This window comes from Rhamphochromis sp. 'chilingali' (genome assembly GCF_963969265.1).
Source record: "Rhamphochromis sp. 'chilingali' genome assembly, chromosome: 9".
NCBI classification, from domain to species: domain Eukaryota; kingdom Metazoa; phylum Chordata; class Actinopteri; order Cichliformes; family Cichlidae; genus Rhamphochromis; species Rhamphochromis sp. 'chilingali'.
The window spans coordinates 24,052,616-24,068,956 of NC_137936.1; the positions used below are offsets into that span (position 1 = coordinate 24,052,616).

General features: G+C 40.5%; 2 protein-coding genes across 6 annotated transcripts; one reads left to right on the forward strand and one right to left on the reverse strand.

Moving 5' to 3' along the window:
• The first annotated feature begins 389 nt into the window (after positions 1-389).
• Positions 390-2,543, forward strand: LOC308402067 (uncharacterized protein). The gene is made up of 6 exons (XM_080890644.1): positions 390-528; positions 616-678; positions 778-857; positions 946-1,076; positions 1,169-1,235; positions 1,333-2,543. The coding sequence occupies exons 1-6, from the start codon at positions 455-457 to the stop codon at positions 1,410-1,412; spliced, it is 495 nt and encodes a 164-aa protein (XP_080746770.1). The 5' UTR covers positions 390-454; the 3' UTR covers positions 1,413-2,543.
• h6pd (hexose-6-phosphate dehydrogenase (glucose 1-dehydrogenase)) lies at positions 2,533-12,048 on the reverse strand. 5 transcript variants are annotated; one of them, XM_080890642.1, is made up of 5 exons: positions 11,968-12,048; positions 6,014-6,680; positions 5,801-5,918; positions 5,403-5,672; positions 2,533-5,298 (listed from the first exon to the last, which is right to left on the reverse strand). In XM_080890642.1, the coding sequence occupies exons 2-5, from the start codon at positions 6,653-6,655 to the stop codon at positions 3,953-3,955; spliced, it is 2,376 nt and encodes a 791-aa protein (XP_080746768.1). In that variant the 5' UTR covers positions 6,656-6,680; positions 11,968-12,048; the 3' UTR covers positions 2,533-3,952. The 5 variants fall into 5 exon arrangements, with proteins under 5 accessions (XP_080746768.1, XP_080746767.1, XP_080746765.1 ...); XM_080890641.1 differs by lacking the exon at positions 11,968-12,048 and adding an exon at positions 10,066-10,149; XM_080890639.1 differs by lacking the exon at positions 11,968-12,048 and adding an exon at positions 7,704-10,133.
• Between the last annotated feature and the right edge of the window lie 4,293 nt (positions 12,049-16,341).

A 16,341-nucleotide genomic window follows, 5' to 3' on the forward strand; every position in this document is an offset into this window, starting at 1 on the left:
TTTCTACCATACATGGTCGATGCTAACCTCATGAATAGAAAGTTACCGATCACTGTATTTCTCTGTGCCAGTGCAGCCGCCATGAGTCAGTATAATGCAGTAAGCGATTAAACCCAGTAGCCAAGCATCAGAAGTTCAGGCCTGTGCATTCCGGGAGTGGGTGAGGGGGTAAAAGTGATGGCGAAAGGGCGCTGAAGAAATCTCATACAATTTCAGAGTGTTAGCGAGTTTTAACAAAAATAATTTATAAGCGTCTAAAATGTTAAAACCAACTTTAAAAAAATTTAAGCATAACTTATTGGGGCAAATGTTCTGAGTTCAAGGAGTAAAAAGTGCAGGCTTGGACAGGATGAAATACAATCCTTCCTCTGGTCAACAAGGGCGTTTGGCACTTTAATACAACACGTGCCAGGGACAGTGTTACAGTACATACGCGTCTGGATGTGCAGCATCCATGTTTCTTTACTTGCTGGTCTTCATGGCATTTCACAGCAGCAGATGGATACCAAAGAATCAGAGATTAAGATTGTAAGTACTCTCATACATAAAGATTTCAGAATGACTTTCTGTTTACTATGACCTTAATCTATTTTCCGTTCACTTCCCCCTTCACAGTCAACTACTGAATGTACTGTTCATCACAATTGTTCTGGTTCCTCAGTTCTACGTGATGGGAAGGTAAGTGGGACGCAGGCAATGGCATCATGCCATACAGCCCGCAGGTTACTCATACAAGAAGGAACATGAAGTTAACAATGGTTTCTATTTTGGTTAAAGGCCCAAATCCTCAAGATACTGCAGGCAGCCCCTTCTGAACAACCTGTCAGCCTCAGTTGCTCTGTCCTTGATGGCTTCAGGTAAGTCTCCTCAGCTCAGCAGTCCCAAAGCAGATACTCTCACAGCATTTACACAGGTTTAATAGGAACAGTGATTGTTTTTTTCAAGGTTTTGCAGTGATATTCACACTGACAGACCCAGTTCATCAGAGCTTGTGGGCTGCCTACCATGTGTTTGGTCTACTGTCATGTGGCCAAGGTTTGTGCACTACTATCCTGACTCTGACAGCAGCAGCATGTGTAAGAAAAAAAAAAAGCAATATTAGCCAGTTCAACCCCTCAAAAAAACTCCTGCAGCATATCAATGATTTCTATGTACGGTATGTTCACAGGCCAAAACCACCCCTGAGCTGTACTACATGTCCCTTGTCCTAACAGTGGTCTCTGCTATCAGTACAGGTGAAAGACAACTCTCCCTTTCTCTTGCACACTGGATAATTCATTCATTCATAAAATCTTCATTTCGAAGGACTAACACCTGCTTCTGTCCGTTCAGGTTTTTTCATGGTCAGAGGAGGACTGTGGCTAACCAACAGGCACTCTGTGACAGATCCAAGCAGAAACAATGAGTTATAAAACACTCCAGCTGTCCCACAATGATATGTGACACTACACATGTAAAGAATTCATGAGGGCTCCTTGCCACCAGCAGCTTGTAATTTTAAACCAGGAGAAAGAAAAAGGGAAAGTGACTTAATCCAGCTCACATTTTTTTAATGCACACTTCAGAAAAGCAGCTGTTGATTTTCTTTTTGCACCGAGGAAATGTATTTCATGTAACAATTTATTACTAAAAAAAACTATTTCATACAGTAGATTTGACATGATTACAAGCAATGGTGTGACTGTAAATTCTGAACTGGATTTTTATCTTATTATTGAAGCTACAATAACTGACTTCTCACAATTCAGTTTCCCAGGTGAAATTTTGAAATTAACTGTAAATTCAGTTAATCGTTTGCCTATTAAATAAATTTTTTCTGTATTGTCTTGTTTTTAAATGGCAGGTGCTACTAAATTTGTTAAACACCATATTCACAACAGACTAATATAGCTAAAGAGATGACGGATGTGTTTAGCATGTTTTCTTACTTTGTTCCTAATCTTGAGGCACAAAGACAACACCACTGCTGACACTTAGTGGAATTGAGCTTTTATTTAAAGATGGTCTTCAATAAAGAAACCAAAAATATGATGTAGTGTTAATGTTGTTTTCAATCATTTTGACTCAAAAGCACCTCCAGGTTACATTAATAGAAGAAAAATGTGATCCGAGTATGGGAATGTGATTATCTCTTTAGTAAAACACATATTTTACATCACCTGATTGTGTATGTATGGCAGTACCACTCCACAGAATAAAACATTCATCCAATAAGAGCAGATTATACAGTAAACTGGATATCTTTAAATTCACCTGAGATCAGTTATAATTCACACATACAAACACCTTAATTCATCCGTGTGTTGTAACTGTCTTCCAGCAACACAACAATCGTCTGCGCTGTGTAATTTGCAAAGGAAACTTCATATATTCCTCTAGATTCCCACTTACTTCACACTTAGACTTAAATGATCAAAAATCTTCATATGCATTTCACTCACACACACACACACACACACACACACACACACACACACACACACACACACACACACACACACACATAAAAAAATACTCATATGAGGTTAAAACTTTTAAGAACATGGACCAATGATTTCATTAATGACAAATTACATACACTCAGCATCCCTTCTAACTCATTTCTGGTTTATAGTACCGTGTTAAACCTACGCCATAACCTATCCTTTGGCCTGACATGCACTGTCAACAGGTGTGACAGGTATGTTTGGTAATATCCTCTGTAAACACAGATTATTGATTAGCACCAGTATAATTCCTCTATTTAACAAAATCTAATAGGCTGTAATTGTATAGCCTGCTTATTGTGCTAATGAAAGTGGATACATGCTGTTATTCTTGTTTCCCAAGCTCCAACATAACTTTTAAAAAAGTGATTCTTTGCCTTCATAAACTCAAATAATTTTGAGTAAAATGAAACTAAAATATATAAAAATATATATAAAAGGTTTATTTATTCATATAATTTATCATTAAGGAAAATATGCTAGGTGCTAGGTTAATGCTTGGTATAAACTAAATGTGTACCAATCAAGTAATTATGTAACAAATGCTTGGAAAATATACATGTAATCAAATTACCTAAAGTCAGCATTTTGGGCATAAATATTTTTTGGGTGCACCTGTATAGACTGAGTCGTTTCTGAACTCTTATCTACTTCTTGCGGTGCTGTAAAGCTAACTATTTATCAAGATTTCCCATATGGAAAAGATATATATAAATCTTATAAAGTTTGTATCTGTCTTGTGTGAAACTTGTATGAAAAGCATACAAAAATTATATAATGAAACTTGTATGTTTTGGATACTTACTAAAGCAATATATGAAAATAATGAGAAAGTGGCCACTTTCATGAGTAAATCATATAAGTTTTTACTATTTCTTTTCCATATGGGTTATTATCTCCAAGTCCAACATAAACGGCTCAGTTTCACTTGTAATGGAAGTTCAATGCACCAGCGTACAATGCAAACTATGTCCGCTCACTATGGTTGCGATGCAGATTTATTGCAGTGCAATAAACTAGGCTTAACTCTAAAGTTAGGGCTATCGTCACATTATAAAACACTTACACCTTACATTCACCTTGTGGAAAACTCCTGTTCCATTAGTCAAGCCTTACTGAAGACGAGCAGTTCTTTAAATGTAAGAAACCACAAACGTCTTCGCTGCTTCACAACCACATGGACACCAACAAAGGGCTGTTTTCAACAATGTTCTACTGATTTCCTATTTTGATCAAGTTTGGTCTATGTATACACTGTTATGATCTCAAACGGTGCGCTGGAGGGAAATAAATTAGAAGCCTGAAAGAGTTTAGCAGTTCTACTCAGTACATGTGATTTGAGTTAATAACCTTTCCTATATGGTCCTCCTATATGTGCTGGTTCATATATTCTTTCTCATCAACCAACAGTCCAATTAAAGCAGCTCCAAAGACATTTGTCTGATTGCAAGGTAGAGATTACATTCTTATCCTAAAAGTGCATCATAGTCTATGTACCAAACAAGGTTACCATTAGTAGGCTTCACACCAGTGACAGGCCATTTGTCTGGGTTGTCCTTCACACGGCTCAGCTGGGTGATCAGCTCGTGTTTGCCTTTGCCCATCACCAAAAGGGCAACTTTGCGGGCTCGATTAATGACATTAAAGGTGAGGCTCATACGCTGGTGTGGCTTGGAGGGGCTCTCAGTGAGGGCCACCAGACTATCGCCAAGTTCATCAGCTTTGCCACCGGGGAACAAAGAGGCTGTGTGGCCATCATAGCCGACACCCAGCAGTACAAAGTGGAAGCTGGAGCTGTTAACCAATTTAACGAGTTGCTTCTCATACATTAGCGCTCCTCCATCTTCCTCCACACATAGGCGCTGGTTGAGATGCACTGGCATGGGGTGGATGTTGTAATACGGGATTCTCACATGTTGCAGTAGATGGTCATGCAAGTTGCGGAAGTTGGACTCCAGTTCCGTCGGCAGCACGCAGCGCTCGTCCACCATCCAAACATGTGTGTTCCTCCAGGGGAAGGTGAAATGGTGATCGGCCAACCTGTGAAACAGAGCAAGGGGAGTAGATCCACCGGAGAGGGCGAGATGGAAAACACCACCCTCATAAATAGCTGCCTCTGCTGCTTCCTGAATATCTGCAGCGAGCTTGTCAACAAGCTGCTCGGCCCATGCAGACACCATTTCAGAACTGCGAAATTTACCTTGCATCACTTGGAAACCATTTGTGGATGTGCCACCCAAATGATCAGTACTGATTATCACCACCTCATTGTTGTAGCTAACGTCTTTCCCTTTCAGATGGATGTCCAGCACGTCTGCATTATCAGCACCACCTGGGTAGATGCGCGGAAATGTGCTGGCTAAACTGCTGAGCAGCGGTGTCCATAAGTCCCAGGAAGCCAACAGGTTCTCTGTACTAATGAAGCTATTCTTCTGTCCCAAAAAGATGTGAGAAATAAGTTCTGCATAAGCTTCCTTCTGCTCCATTGGAATCTGGATGTAGAAGTCTGAAATAGGCAATCCAAAAACGTTGACGTCTTTGTGCTCCGTCACTTCCTTCCACTCACTGTCTACTAGAGCTGGCTTGAACAAATTCTTACTAACAAGAATTGCTGGATATTGAAGGCTGCCATGTCCAAAGTAGAAAACTATCTGCTTGGGCTTGCAGTGAACGTTATTGTGGTTTTGAACACAAAATATGTCATTTTTAAAAAGAACACGTGCGTATCCCACCCGCTCATCTAGCATCTTCCCTGAGATCAAAAGGATCGGCATGCCTTCATATTGTGCGTCATCAATCTGTGCAAGTACAGCTAAAAAATAGAAACACGAGTAAATATTAGCATCTAAACAGTGAAGGAGATGTAATGCAGCACACTTACAGCAGAATGTAAGGAGACAAACTTTCAGTACTTGCCTGCAAATGTTGGAGTGTGACTGACGTGATCTTTGGTCTTATTCAGCTCCTGCTGAACTTCTGCTTTGTAAGTTTGGTACTGACCGATCACAGCTTGATTCTTTCCTAAAGGAAGCATGGAACTAAGGATCTGCAGCTTGTTTCCAAGGACTTCCTCACTTCTGCTCACGTTCTTGGGAAGCCTCATGGTCAACAGTGTCATGACCTCAGTCAGGTGGTTCTGTAGCACATCCCTGATGACCCCATACTGGTCATAGAAGGCAATGCGACCTTTTGAGGAGAAAATAACAAAGACAGGGTAAGAATACATGATTCAATCACCAAAAAAAAATGTCTATGATTTACCCATGTCTCAAAATACCGTAGTAATTAAGAGAGTTGATAAACCCTTTAATCACCTTTAACATCCAGAGTCTCTTTCAGTACAATCTCCACTCTCTCGATGTGGTGCTTGTTCCAGATGGGATCAAGTAATTTTTTGTTTTGTATTCTAAAAGGAAGCATCTTTGAAACCACCTTTGGAAAAAAGGAAACATAAGATGTTTGGATTTGGATTCAGATTCATTTAAGAGTCAAGGGTGGAAGGCATGCACTGTGTAGGACTTCCATACCTGTTTCCCCAAGTAGTGGTCAATTCTGTACATTTCTTCTTCCGTCAGTGAGCTGCGAAGTTGAGATGCCAGTACCTGAGCACTCCCGTAGTCATGTCCAAAAGGTTTTTCAAGCACCACCCTCAGCCAAGCCCCACTTTTTGGCCTGCAACTACTATTAATCTTCTCAGCAATATCTGCATATGCAAAAGCTGGTACAGAGAGGTAAAAGAGCCTGCCTGCCTCCGTCATTCCCTCTTCTTGAAGCTGTTGCTCAATGTGCTTGGCCAGATCCTGATAGTCCTCTAATGACTTTAGTTGGCGATACTGTGCGAGCCGCAGAAACTGGTCTTTCAGCAGAGCACAGCGCTCCTGAGAAACATCCTTTGAGCAGGAGACTGCCTTCAGAATCTCAAAGAGCACTGGTGTGGCCTTTTCAGTGGGGGACTGTCCCCCGCCATAGAAAGAAAAGGTGTTTCCACTACTGACTTGGTTGATATACAGCTGGAAGAATCCCTGCCACAGGTACTTCTTCGCCAGGTCACCCGTGCCTCCCACTATGACTACCGAAACATGGCCAGGTCTCTGTGCTTCCTCGCCCTCCTTACCATTTCCTCCCTGGGTGCACAACGCAACCAGGAGGAAGAACACAGTCAAAAACATTGTCCGGTCCTAATGGTCCAAACCCCTGTATGAACACAGCAATGAAAGAAGGGCATTCATCTCAGGAACACTATGCAATAGCAGATTATATTAAAGCTAGACAAAGTTTGCAGATTGTTTTCATAAGCTAATCGTTCAAGTGAATAGTTGTCTGTGTCTATGTGACAGCCCTGCAACAGTATGATAACTGGTCAGCTGTGACACACAGTGGCAGCCACCGTGGGGAATATTTTCTTGGCACACTTTGTACCAAGCATGTTTTAAACACCCTAGCCTACCTGAATATTGTTGCTAACCATGTCCATCCTTTTAAAAGCTCATTGTACCCATCTTCTCATGGCTATTTCCAACAGGTTAATGTGCTATGTCAAAGAGCTCAACTGGTTTCTTGAACATTGACAATTAATTCACTGTATGCAAATGGACTCCACAGTGACAAGTTCTTCATCCAGCAGAGCACCTTTGGGATGTGGTAATTCACATCATTGATGTGCAGCAACAAATCTGGAGCAATAAAACCTTTACACCACCATAGATATGCTATGAAGAATTAAGGCAGCTCTAAAGGCAAAGGAGGATCTGACACGGTGCTAAGAAGATGTAACTAACAGCCAGTGGGTGTATTTGTGACATACAGAGTGCCGTCTGACAAGAAAAGCCCCCAAAACGGTCAGTTTTACTAACCTGATGCATAAACAAACAGTTAATCAGAATATTTGAATATTGATTTTCTGTTCATCAACTTTCAGCTCTGAGCGCTTCATAAAAGAAATTCCTCTGGTTACAAAGTCAAATGAAATATTAACAGAGACATTAATGCAGTTACACTCGTGATGTAATATACATGCAATGTCTGTCTTTGGTCATATCGACTGTCCAAAATATCATGTGCAAAATAATGTTTAAAGCATATCACTTAATACAGTACACAACCATCAACTTGTATGCCAGAAATCTAAGAAATATGCCAGACAACCATTTTAAAAAGCAACAGTTAGCAGTGGTAAATGTATATAAATAGAGCTAAAAAAACAACAACAACCCATACTTAGCAAAATCTCTGTCCTGAGCTTTTCCGAAGTCCCTTGAGAGGCAGAGATACTGTCATGAGTGTAATGATTACCGGATACTGGTGGATAAGGGGCGTAGCTTTTGCACTTTGCTCGGGGCGTTGAGCTTCCAGTACAAGAGCTGAGCTGTTCTTGGCGTTTTGGGGAAATCCAAATAACTTACTGATGATTTTTCAAGGACCTGCAAACATTTATTGAGCAAGTAACACATTTAATGGGAGCAAAGGGGATCCCATGCTCTGCTGGATGAACACAGGGTCACAAACTGTAATCAGAGGGGAACAGTCTGAGAACAGGCAAACAATCCGCACTCATTAATATCCAAAACACCGCTATCAGGCACACGAAAATCTCTTAAAGGTATCTGTTGAACTTTGTTTTCTCACCGCAAAATGTGACTATGACGGAGAGTGAAAATTATTCACAGTGAACTGAAAACCAGCAGAAAGAGGCTGATTTTATTACGGAGTGCAATATCTGGAATCGCTGCAGCTTGCATGTTTGCACAATGCAAAGCAAACAGCAAAGGCCACCCTCATGAAGGCAGGCTGCTTCAGCGGCAGCTGATTTTTTTGTTTACTTTTTTTAGAAGTACTGCAGTCATCAAAACTGTTGGTACTATTTCTTTGTAGTATTTTGTTTATATTGTAATCCTCCCTCACAGATCAGCAGCTTTTTAATATTTTTTGCTTCTTTAGGGTTCTTCTGTAGCTCTGACCTACATGTGACACTTTGTTCCTCGTCAGTCAAAAGCTACTTTCATTTTCTTTCCTCTTTAAATCAGCACAGACAATCTTCCTTGAGTCTTCCTGACTCATCTATCCGTGAAACTCTTTATAAATAGCAAAGGGGAAAAACAGGGAAAGACTGCATCTTCTGTTCTACCGTGCACATACGATCAAGTGACTATCCCATATCTTATATTCAAAAACCCGCCAGGCACTGGTGAAATTCTGTGGACATGAAGTGCTTTTTCCAGGTGCCAAGTTAAACGGCATTAGACAGAGTCCACTGACGATCAGCACAATAAAAGATTTGTCTGACAACTGAGGAGTATTGATGAGGACTGGAAAAAGCACTGAAGAGATATCCTGTGTTCGCTTTCTGTCATTGTGGTGAGATCTGTCACAGTCAAGCCTTAAGAAGAAACTCCAGATCAAACTGCTATTAATACTAATTCAAACGCTCACTTATGGATATTAAAAAAAACTATAGAACCTATTCATTCATCCTATATTACCAATAAGTAATTTCAGTTACAAAATATAATGCGAACACCAAAGGTCACCTCATGAAAGGAGCTCTCAGTATAGCAGGACTTATTGAAATGTGGTCTGACTTTCATCTAAACTGCATGTAGAGACAAAACTCTACTCACTGGCACTTTATTACGCACACCTTGCTAGCACTGAGTTGACTGTGGGGGGTATTTGGGTACAAAGAATTCATTATTGGTGTTTAGGAAACCAGCTTGAGATGATTTGAGCTTTGAGATGTGGTGAGTTATCCCACAGTCATCAGAAGATGGGTACACTGTGGTCATAAAGACACGGACATGGTCAGCAAGATTTCACAGGTAGACCACCTGAGTAATAAAAAGTGTACCAAGAAACCAGTTTCTGAAATGCTCACAACAACAACAATTATGTCAACTTCAAAGTCACATAAATCACTTTTCTTCTCCCATTCTGATGCTCAGCAGGCCAGCCCCTCCTGACCGTCCCTACACGCTTAAAAGCACTGAGTGGCTGCCACATTGGATTGGCTGATTAGATATTTTGAGTTAAGGAGCAGCTAAACAAGTGCACTTAGTAAACTGCCCGGTCCATATGAGCACTTTCAGCAGCAGCAATCTGCAGGGGGAGTTTTAGATCACCCCCTTCTTTTTTCCTGAGCATTTTAAACGGCGAAAAAGCAAATACAATAACTAGTCCAGTAAACATAAATGCTGCTGACAGAGCTCAGCTGCCACCAGCTGTGTAACGTCCACAGGGATTTGATCCGAAATTCACAAGCCATCGCTACAAACTGTAAAACTGTACATAGACACAGATGCTGCATTGAAGCCGCCTGCTTTCCACACAGTCGCTCGCCTTCCTGGCACAACAAGCAAAAAAAAACCACGACGTCACATGAAGGGTGGACAACATGTTTATCCCACGAGTCCACCTGCTAGCTGTCCCACTTCACTTCCGCTACCTACACACAATACACACGGCTCTGCAAGCGTCTCGGTAAAAGTACAGCCGTGTCGACGCTACAAAAACACGCGAAGCAACTAAAGCAGAAATGTTCGCAACAGACGCACTCTTTAAAAAGTTACAACTGGAAACGACGAACCTGCCCGGTGGCGAAGGCTACCGCGCGCTCTTCCTGTACCAGTCACGTGACACCCCTCAATCCAAAGGCAGGCTGCTAACATGATAAATACATGTTTTCCAAGACTTTGAGCTTCCTCTGCGCAGTTCTTTTGAATGATGCCGTTTGAAAACATTACCATGTTGACTAGCGTGTTGCAGGGTGTCATAAAATACAATTGTAAGGATGGTTTGTTAATGAGTGTCCCGAAAACCTTGAGTTGAAGTCAAGGTTGACTGAGTTTACGCACTGGAGGCATTAAAACATCATGGCAAGTGTCAAGGACCAGACTCACGGTCAGAATCACTTTGAAACTCGATTTGTATAAACCAGCTTATATTTGGAGAGGTAAAGTAGGAATTAAACGGTTCTTTGATTTACCTGAAAATGTCATGTTTTAATTTTAACCAAATACTTTCATATATGTTTTAGAGTTTTTTCTTTAAGAATAACACACTTTAAAATCTGAGGCGGTCTTAAATAAACTATTAAACATTAACGCCCACAAAACAACATGTTATATTGTTTCAATCCAGCATGAAAGTTGAATGAAAACTGCTTTCCCCCCATTTTTCAATACTTTCACGTTAAAAAGTAGTCTACAATTTTTTTTTTTGCATTATTGTAAAATTTAACTAAATGCCGTTCAGAAATTGGCACTAATTATCTTTTGCAACATGAACTTTTTTTAATTATTATTATTAGTGAGTTCTCAAATGTGGGACAGGGTGGTTTTATGGCCTCCATATTTTAACTAGCCAGAAACTCACACTATAGATTGTAATTCACTTTGATGGTAAGAATGACCTGTCCTTGATATATGAAGTAAAAAATTTTACTGAAATTATTGTATATTGCCAAATATAAAATGAAACAGTCCCGTTTGCCCTTTATTGCACTTATATTGATTTCATAAAGAATCCACAGTTCAGGGTCAAGAGCCCAGCGCATGAATATCTCACCGTGTTATATGACTTTTATCAGCTGTTCTGAGTCCCTGTCTGTTGCTCATGACTTGGTGGCAGATGCACTCTGCAGCGTTTTGCTGTAACAAGGGCGACCCCTGTTGGTGTCTGAGCGATACAGCTGTTCTACTCGTGTCCTCCCCTTCACCCTCTGAAAACTCAAAATACTTCGTCTCAGACTTAAAAATAACGTGGTTAAATAATCTGCCTTTCATCTGCAACTATAGAAAAATAGAATTACTTAATTAAGAGATTTTAACTGGATGGCATTCACTGCATTATTCAGCTGTCTCATGTCATCACGCCTACCTCGGACAAAGCAGGTGTCCTTTTGGCTGAATAATGATCTGATTGTTGTGGACCACACTGCCAGTAGTCCTTTCTGGTCCTCCCTTGTATTTTGGCTGAACAGATGTGGTTGTTTCAGCAGCTTTGATTCAGCGGGGTCATGTGTGTGTGAGTTAACAGCTAGTTAACTTCTCAACCTCTCAGAATCAGATTTAAAATCTTACTTTCTAACTTAGCTGGAAGTGTTTGTATTGCATGGATTTGGACACTTCTAGGCAAAGTACTTGTTAAACAATCTCACCACAGCATCCTTCAGTAGATGTTCAGTAGGAGTTTTGGAGCGTTTCAGCACAAAATCTTCCTAAACTACTTTTCCCAAGGTTATGGAATAATTTTGTTGTTTGATCTGTTGTACCAAGTGTGAAATAAATAAATAAATGAAAATGAAATGAAATGAAAATGAAATTTTCAACCTCAGCTTTTAGAAGATTTTAACGTGTTATTAAGCTAGTAGTTAATAACATAACAGGGCTTACAGAAAAAGAATAAATAAATAAATAAAAGAACCACCTAAACCTACAATTATGATTACGACAGGAGGCACACACAAACCAAATAACCTCACTACTACCTTACAAACAGCTGTAATGCCGGTGATCAAACCTCCCAAGTTGGCTGGCTACTGTGAAGTGTAAACAGTCAACAGGATGGAGCATCCTGTGTTTGTGTGTGTCGCAGACTGTGTGTGTGCGGAGGGGAGGGGAGTTTGTTGCAAAAGAAAAAGAGCCCATGCAGAGTGTGCTAGGCCAGCTGTCACAGCTATAACCTCGACTTGAGAGCAAGCTGGAGGGCCACCGTCTGTGTGTGTGTGTGTGTGTGTTGCCACCCCACATCCCCCAGACATTCCCCACAACCCCTGGCTTCCTTCCTCCCCTTTGTTAAGCCTGCGGGGCAGACTTTGTCAAGCTGAGCACACAAACTGATGCATATGAATGCGTGCCGTCATCTTTATTAGGCCCCCTTGCCAACACCCATTACATTTAACACGGGTCTTTACTGAAGGAGATTTCACTCTCAGTCATGCTCTCATCCCCCAACTCACTCTCAGGCATGTAGGATTAAAGCAGCCGCAGTCTGGGAGAAATCCGAATACACAACCTGTTGCATGCTAATAAGGAAACTTAATACTGAGCAATGAACAAAGGCTCATATTTTTTAAATGACTGGTTGTTCCGGCGAGTAATTTTAAAGTTGGTTCAGACTTGTTATTTGATGTTTAGCTTTAAAGGTAAATTTAATTACAGACGGTTTTATATTTCAAAGGTGAGACAAAATGTGTCAAACTGTATTACTTTCTGTTCTTGCAAAAAAAAAAAAAAGCCCGTATTCTGTGTTGATTTTTCTGCAGCTGCTCTTTGAAGCAGGCAGTGCTGATTGATTGGGGCTAAGTCACAAGGAGACATAACCTATGTATGTATGAGTAATGCTTCTGTGTTTTAACCACATTCTCACATTTCTTTTCTTCATATTGCAAAACTTGTCTGAGCGTGTTCTTTCCTTTTGTTTCCAAGTGCTATGTTGCACATAACATAGTGCACAGAGACACCAGACACCCGCCCCAAATTCCAGTTCAGAGAGGCAGTATTTCCAGTGGTGGCATGTGGAGCTTTAAAAAGGAAATCACTGAGGACATGGGGGGGGGATGCACAACCTTTTCAGATAACAGACAGTGAAGAATAAAGACATTTCCATAGCATCTATTCACTGTTTGTAAGACAGATAAATGGGTGTTTTAAAAAACACAACCCCCCAAAAAAACCTAATGTGAGATTATGAGGTTTTGTGGTTTTTATTTAGTTTTCGGTGACATCCTGCCCCTTGCTTGTGTGAAGACATACATACTTTGTGCTCTTGTGCGGAGCTGAGATAACTCCTGTATTTGTCCGTACATGATTTTTGTTTTATATTCTTTTCAAGCTGTGAAACACAACACACGCATGGTGCAATTTTTCTTCCATCAGATAAGTTAAAGGATTTTAGGCTCACAGAAACCCTTTTGAAAGCAGCACGATTATCTCAAACATGTCTCTCATAAAGTGGTAACTGAAACTGAAGTGATTTTCCTGTGATTCAGATTTAGTCATCTCAACAACCTCTTTAAAAAAGCAGCCGTTTCACTGAAACTGTAACCCACATGTTTAAGTAAACTACTGGTTCCATTTAAAGCCAGTTATTTTGACTATAATAATGCAGCAAATGAATACAAATTTTGTAAATGTATTTACCTTAATATTTCCATTTTATGTTACTTTGTATTTCTACTTCACTGCACTTAAATTATTTGGTATTTTGTACAGTATTTACTTTACAGCAGTAGTAATTAGTTACATTTCAAGTTGAGATTTAAATACTTGGATGCTAGTACAGATCAGTCCAGAGGGCGACCCATATGCCGAAAGGCTACAGCAGGGGTCTGGGTTCAGTTCCGGCCCAGGCCATTTCCTGCATGTCATTTCCAGTGTTCTCTGCCCCTCTCTTCCTGTCTGCTTTACTGTTCTGTCATAAAATGAATTAAGACCAAAAAATACAACAAACACACAGGAAATAATAATGAAGAGTGGTTTTAAATTAAACTACCCAGTGGAACAAATGCAGCTCGCAAATAAAGTAAACAAAACAGTAATTTAATCATGTAAAACTGACAATGGTCTTTATTATGTAAGTTCATATTGTTGGTCATTAGTATTTACACTTATTTAAAAGAAAAAGTGATTTTTCACAGGACTCACCCAAGATTAGCTTGTAGGACCACATACTGAAGCAATCACTTTCACTTTGATTTTATCAGTCTCTCTTGTTTCAGTTTGTGAGCGTTTATTTATGCCCAGCTCTCTGAAGGTTGATGTCCGGACCTTCACAGGGCCATCACAGCACCCTGATTCTTTTCTTTTTCAGACATTTGGCTGTAGATTTGCTGCTATGGTTGGGATTATTGTCATGTTGCATGATCCACTTTTGGCCAAGCTTTAGCTGACAGACAAATGGCTTCATATTTGACTCTAGAATACTTTTCTATACAGAGGAGTTCACGGTCAACTACAATGTGCCCAGGGCCTGTGACTGTAAAACAAGCCCAAATCCTTATCCGTTCACTGCCGTGTTTGACGGCTGGTTTGAGGTATTTGCACTGATATGCTTTGTTGGGTTTTCTCCTACTTGGCATTGTGCATTATAGCCAGAAGTCTTGCAGTTAGTTCAGATGCAACTTTGCAAACTTTGCAGAGAAGAGGCAGTGAGTTTGCTGGGATGTCCACTTTTTGAAAGATTGTGGCAGTGTATTAACACACACCTCAGTGCTCCAGAAAACTGCCTTGACTTGAGTTAATCAAGTGCAATTTATCAGCAGCACTTTGCTACTAGTCTTAATTCCTATGGAAGCAGTAAGGATGTGCTTGGTTTTTCATAGAATTGCATAGAGTCCTGCTACTTTATTTAAGTAAATGATTAGAGGGCTTCCTTCACTGTTAGGTGATAGACATAAAAATGCATGCACAAACGTGTGAACTCATCATTTCGTAACAAGGGTTTTGGGGGCTCTCACTGAGAGTGTGGTGGAAAACAGTAGGTGTATTTCATGTTAGTGCTACACAAAAACACCCCAGTGCTTTCAGTGGTGTTCCACTTCTCTGTTTGCTGATACGACAAAAAGTGTAAGGAAAGCGAGGGTATGGGGGAGCCAGGTTTGAATGACATGGTGTTGCTGCCACGACTGTTGTTCACTGACCCACAAAATGCAGGCCCAGCCCCCAGTGTGAAGTACTTTTGTGTTGTCATCACCCTCAGAAGCCTGGGACCTGTGATGGGAGGGTGTTTGAGCGATCTGAGGCGGCAGTCCACTCTCCAGAAGGTTACATGCTCTGTTCGGTGGCTAAAAAGAAGCCTGTATTGTAATGAAAGCATTTGCATACTTTTGTATTAGAGAGGGTATTAACCTCTGACACCTTTGAGAACTGGTTGACAAGAGGCCACTTCTCACAGTCTAAGCGTTAACACACTTGAATATAACACCTAAGCGTACCTCAGTGTGTATCAAAATCAATAAAGAGAGGAGGAAAAGGTCTGCTTAGGTTTTTGAGATTGAAGTTGGCTTCAAGTGGCCGTTCACCCTCAACAGAGAGTGTTGGAGGATTTGAAAATGAGAGATCTTGTGGATCTTAAGCATGATGTTGGCTCTTTGAGACTGAAAACCAGACCAAATGTTTTTTTTCTTAAAGAGAGTTGCAAAACTAAAGTCTCTTGTGTTGAGTGACTGACATGAAGAAAGTGTTTGGGGAGTCATTAACAAATTGCAGATGGAGAGAAACCAAATGGAGGGACATTTAGAATACTTTTTTGAAGTGAAAAAACAGTGAAAAAAGTTCACTGTTAATTGTTGTAAGCTGTAAAAATAGCCTAAAAGAATTACTCTTATCAGCCCAAAATACACTTTGATTTATAAGCAATTGAAGGAGGGTCATAGAGTCGTAACTCAACCCGCACTTAACTTGTTAATCTATTTCTTTCAGTGGTATCTTTCATTTTGTCTGTTGTATGATTAATGGCCGTGTAGGGTAGCGCTGGACAAGACATTGTCTGACTCTTCAGTTAAATTTTTTTTTACAGGGGTCTTTGTGAGGACCGTTGGCTGTGTATGGCTCTAAGCCTGAGGGGCTCTTCTCTCCAAGTACATGCTGCTTCACAGAGAAGACTTGACTCTGAAATTCCTCCAGATAAGAGTTGCTAGGTGATGTTATTGTTAGATCTTCTTTGTGGTCGCATATTCATATCCAAATTATAAGGTTCTTTATGAGGACTGTCTCATTAGTAGTCATATATTCATACCAGACCACCCCCCTACTTGACCCCTCCTTTACAAGTCGTGGGAAAGACAAGCCCTGGATGGGATGTGGAGAAGGACTCAGGCAATTACTTGGACGATGGTCAACTTAAACTCACTTTTAAAAAG

Excerpts from the sequence above, each read along its gene's own strand:
- LOC308402067 (XM_080890644.1), top strand. The coding sequence starts at position 455 with ATGTTTCTTTACTTGCTGGTCTTCATGGCATTTCACAGCAGCAGATGG. Across the intron at positions 679-777 it reads CAGTTCTACGTGATGGGAAG|GCCCAAATCCTCAAGATACT; the intron begins GTAAGTGGGACG and ends TTTTGGTTAAAG. Across the intron at positions 1,077-1,168 it reads CTCTGACAGCAGCAGCATGT|GCCAAAACCACCCCTGAGCT; the intron begins GTAAGAAAAAAA and ends GTATGTTCACAG.
- h6pd (XM_080890642.1), bottom strand. The coding sequence starts at position 6,655 with ATGTTTTTGACTGTGTTCTTCCTCCTGGTTGCGTTGTGCACCCAGGGA. Across the intron at positions 5,673-5,800 it reads AGAGACTCTGGATGTTAAAG|GTCGCATTGCCTTCTATGAC; the intron begins GTGATTAAAGGG and ends TCTCCTCAAAAG. Across the intron at positions 5,299-5,402 it reads TCACACTCCAACATTTGCAG|CTGTACTTGCACAGATTGAT; the intron begins GCAAGTACTGAA and ends TCTATTTTTTAG.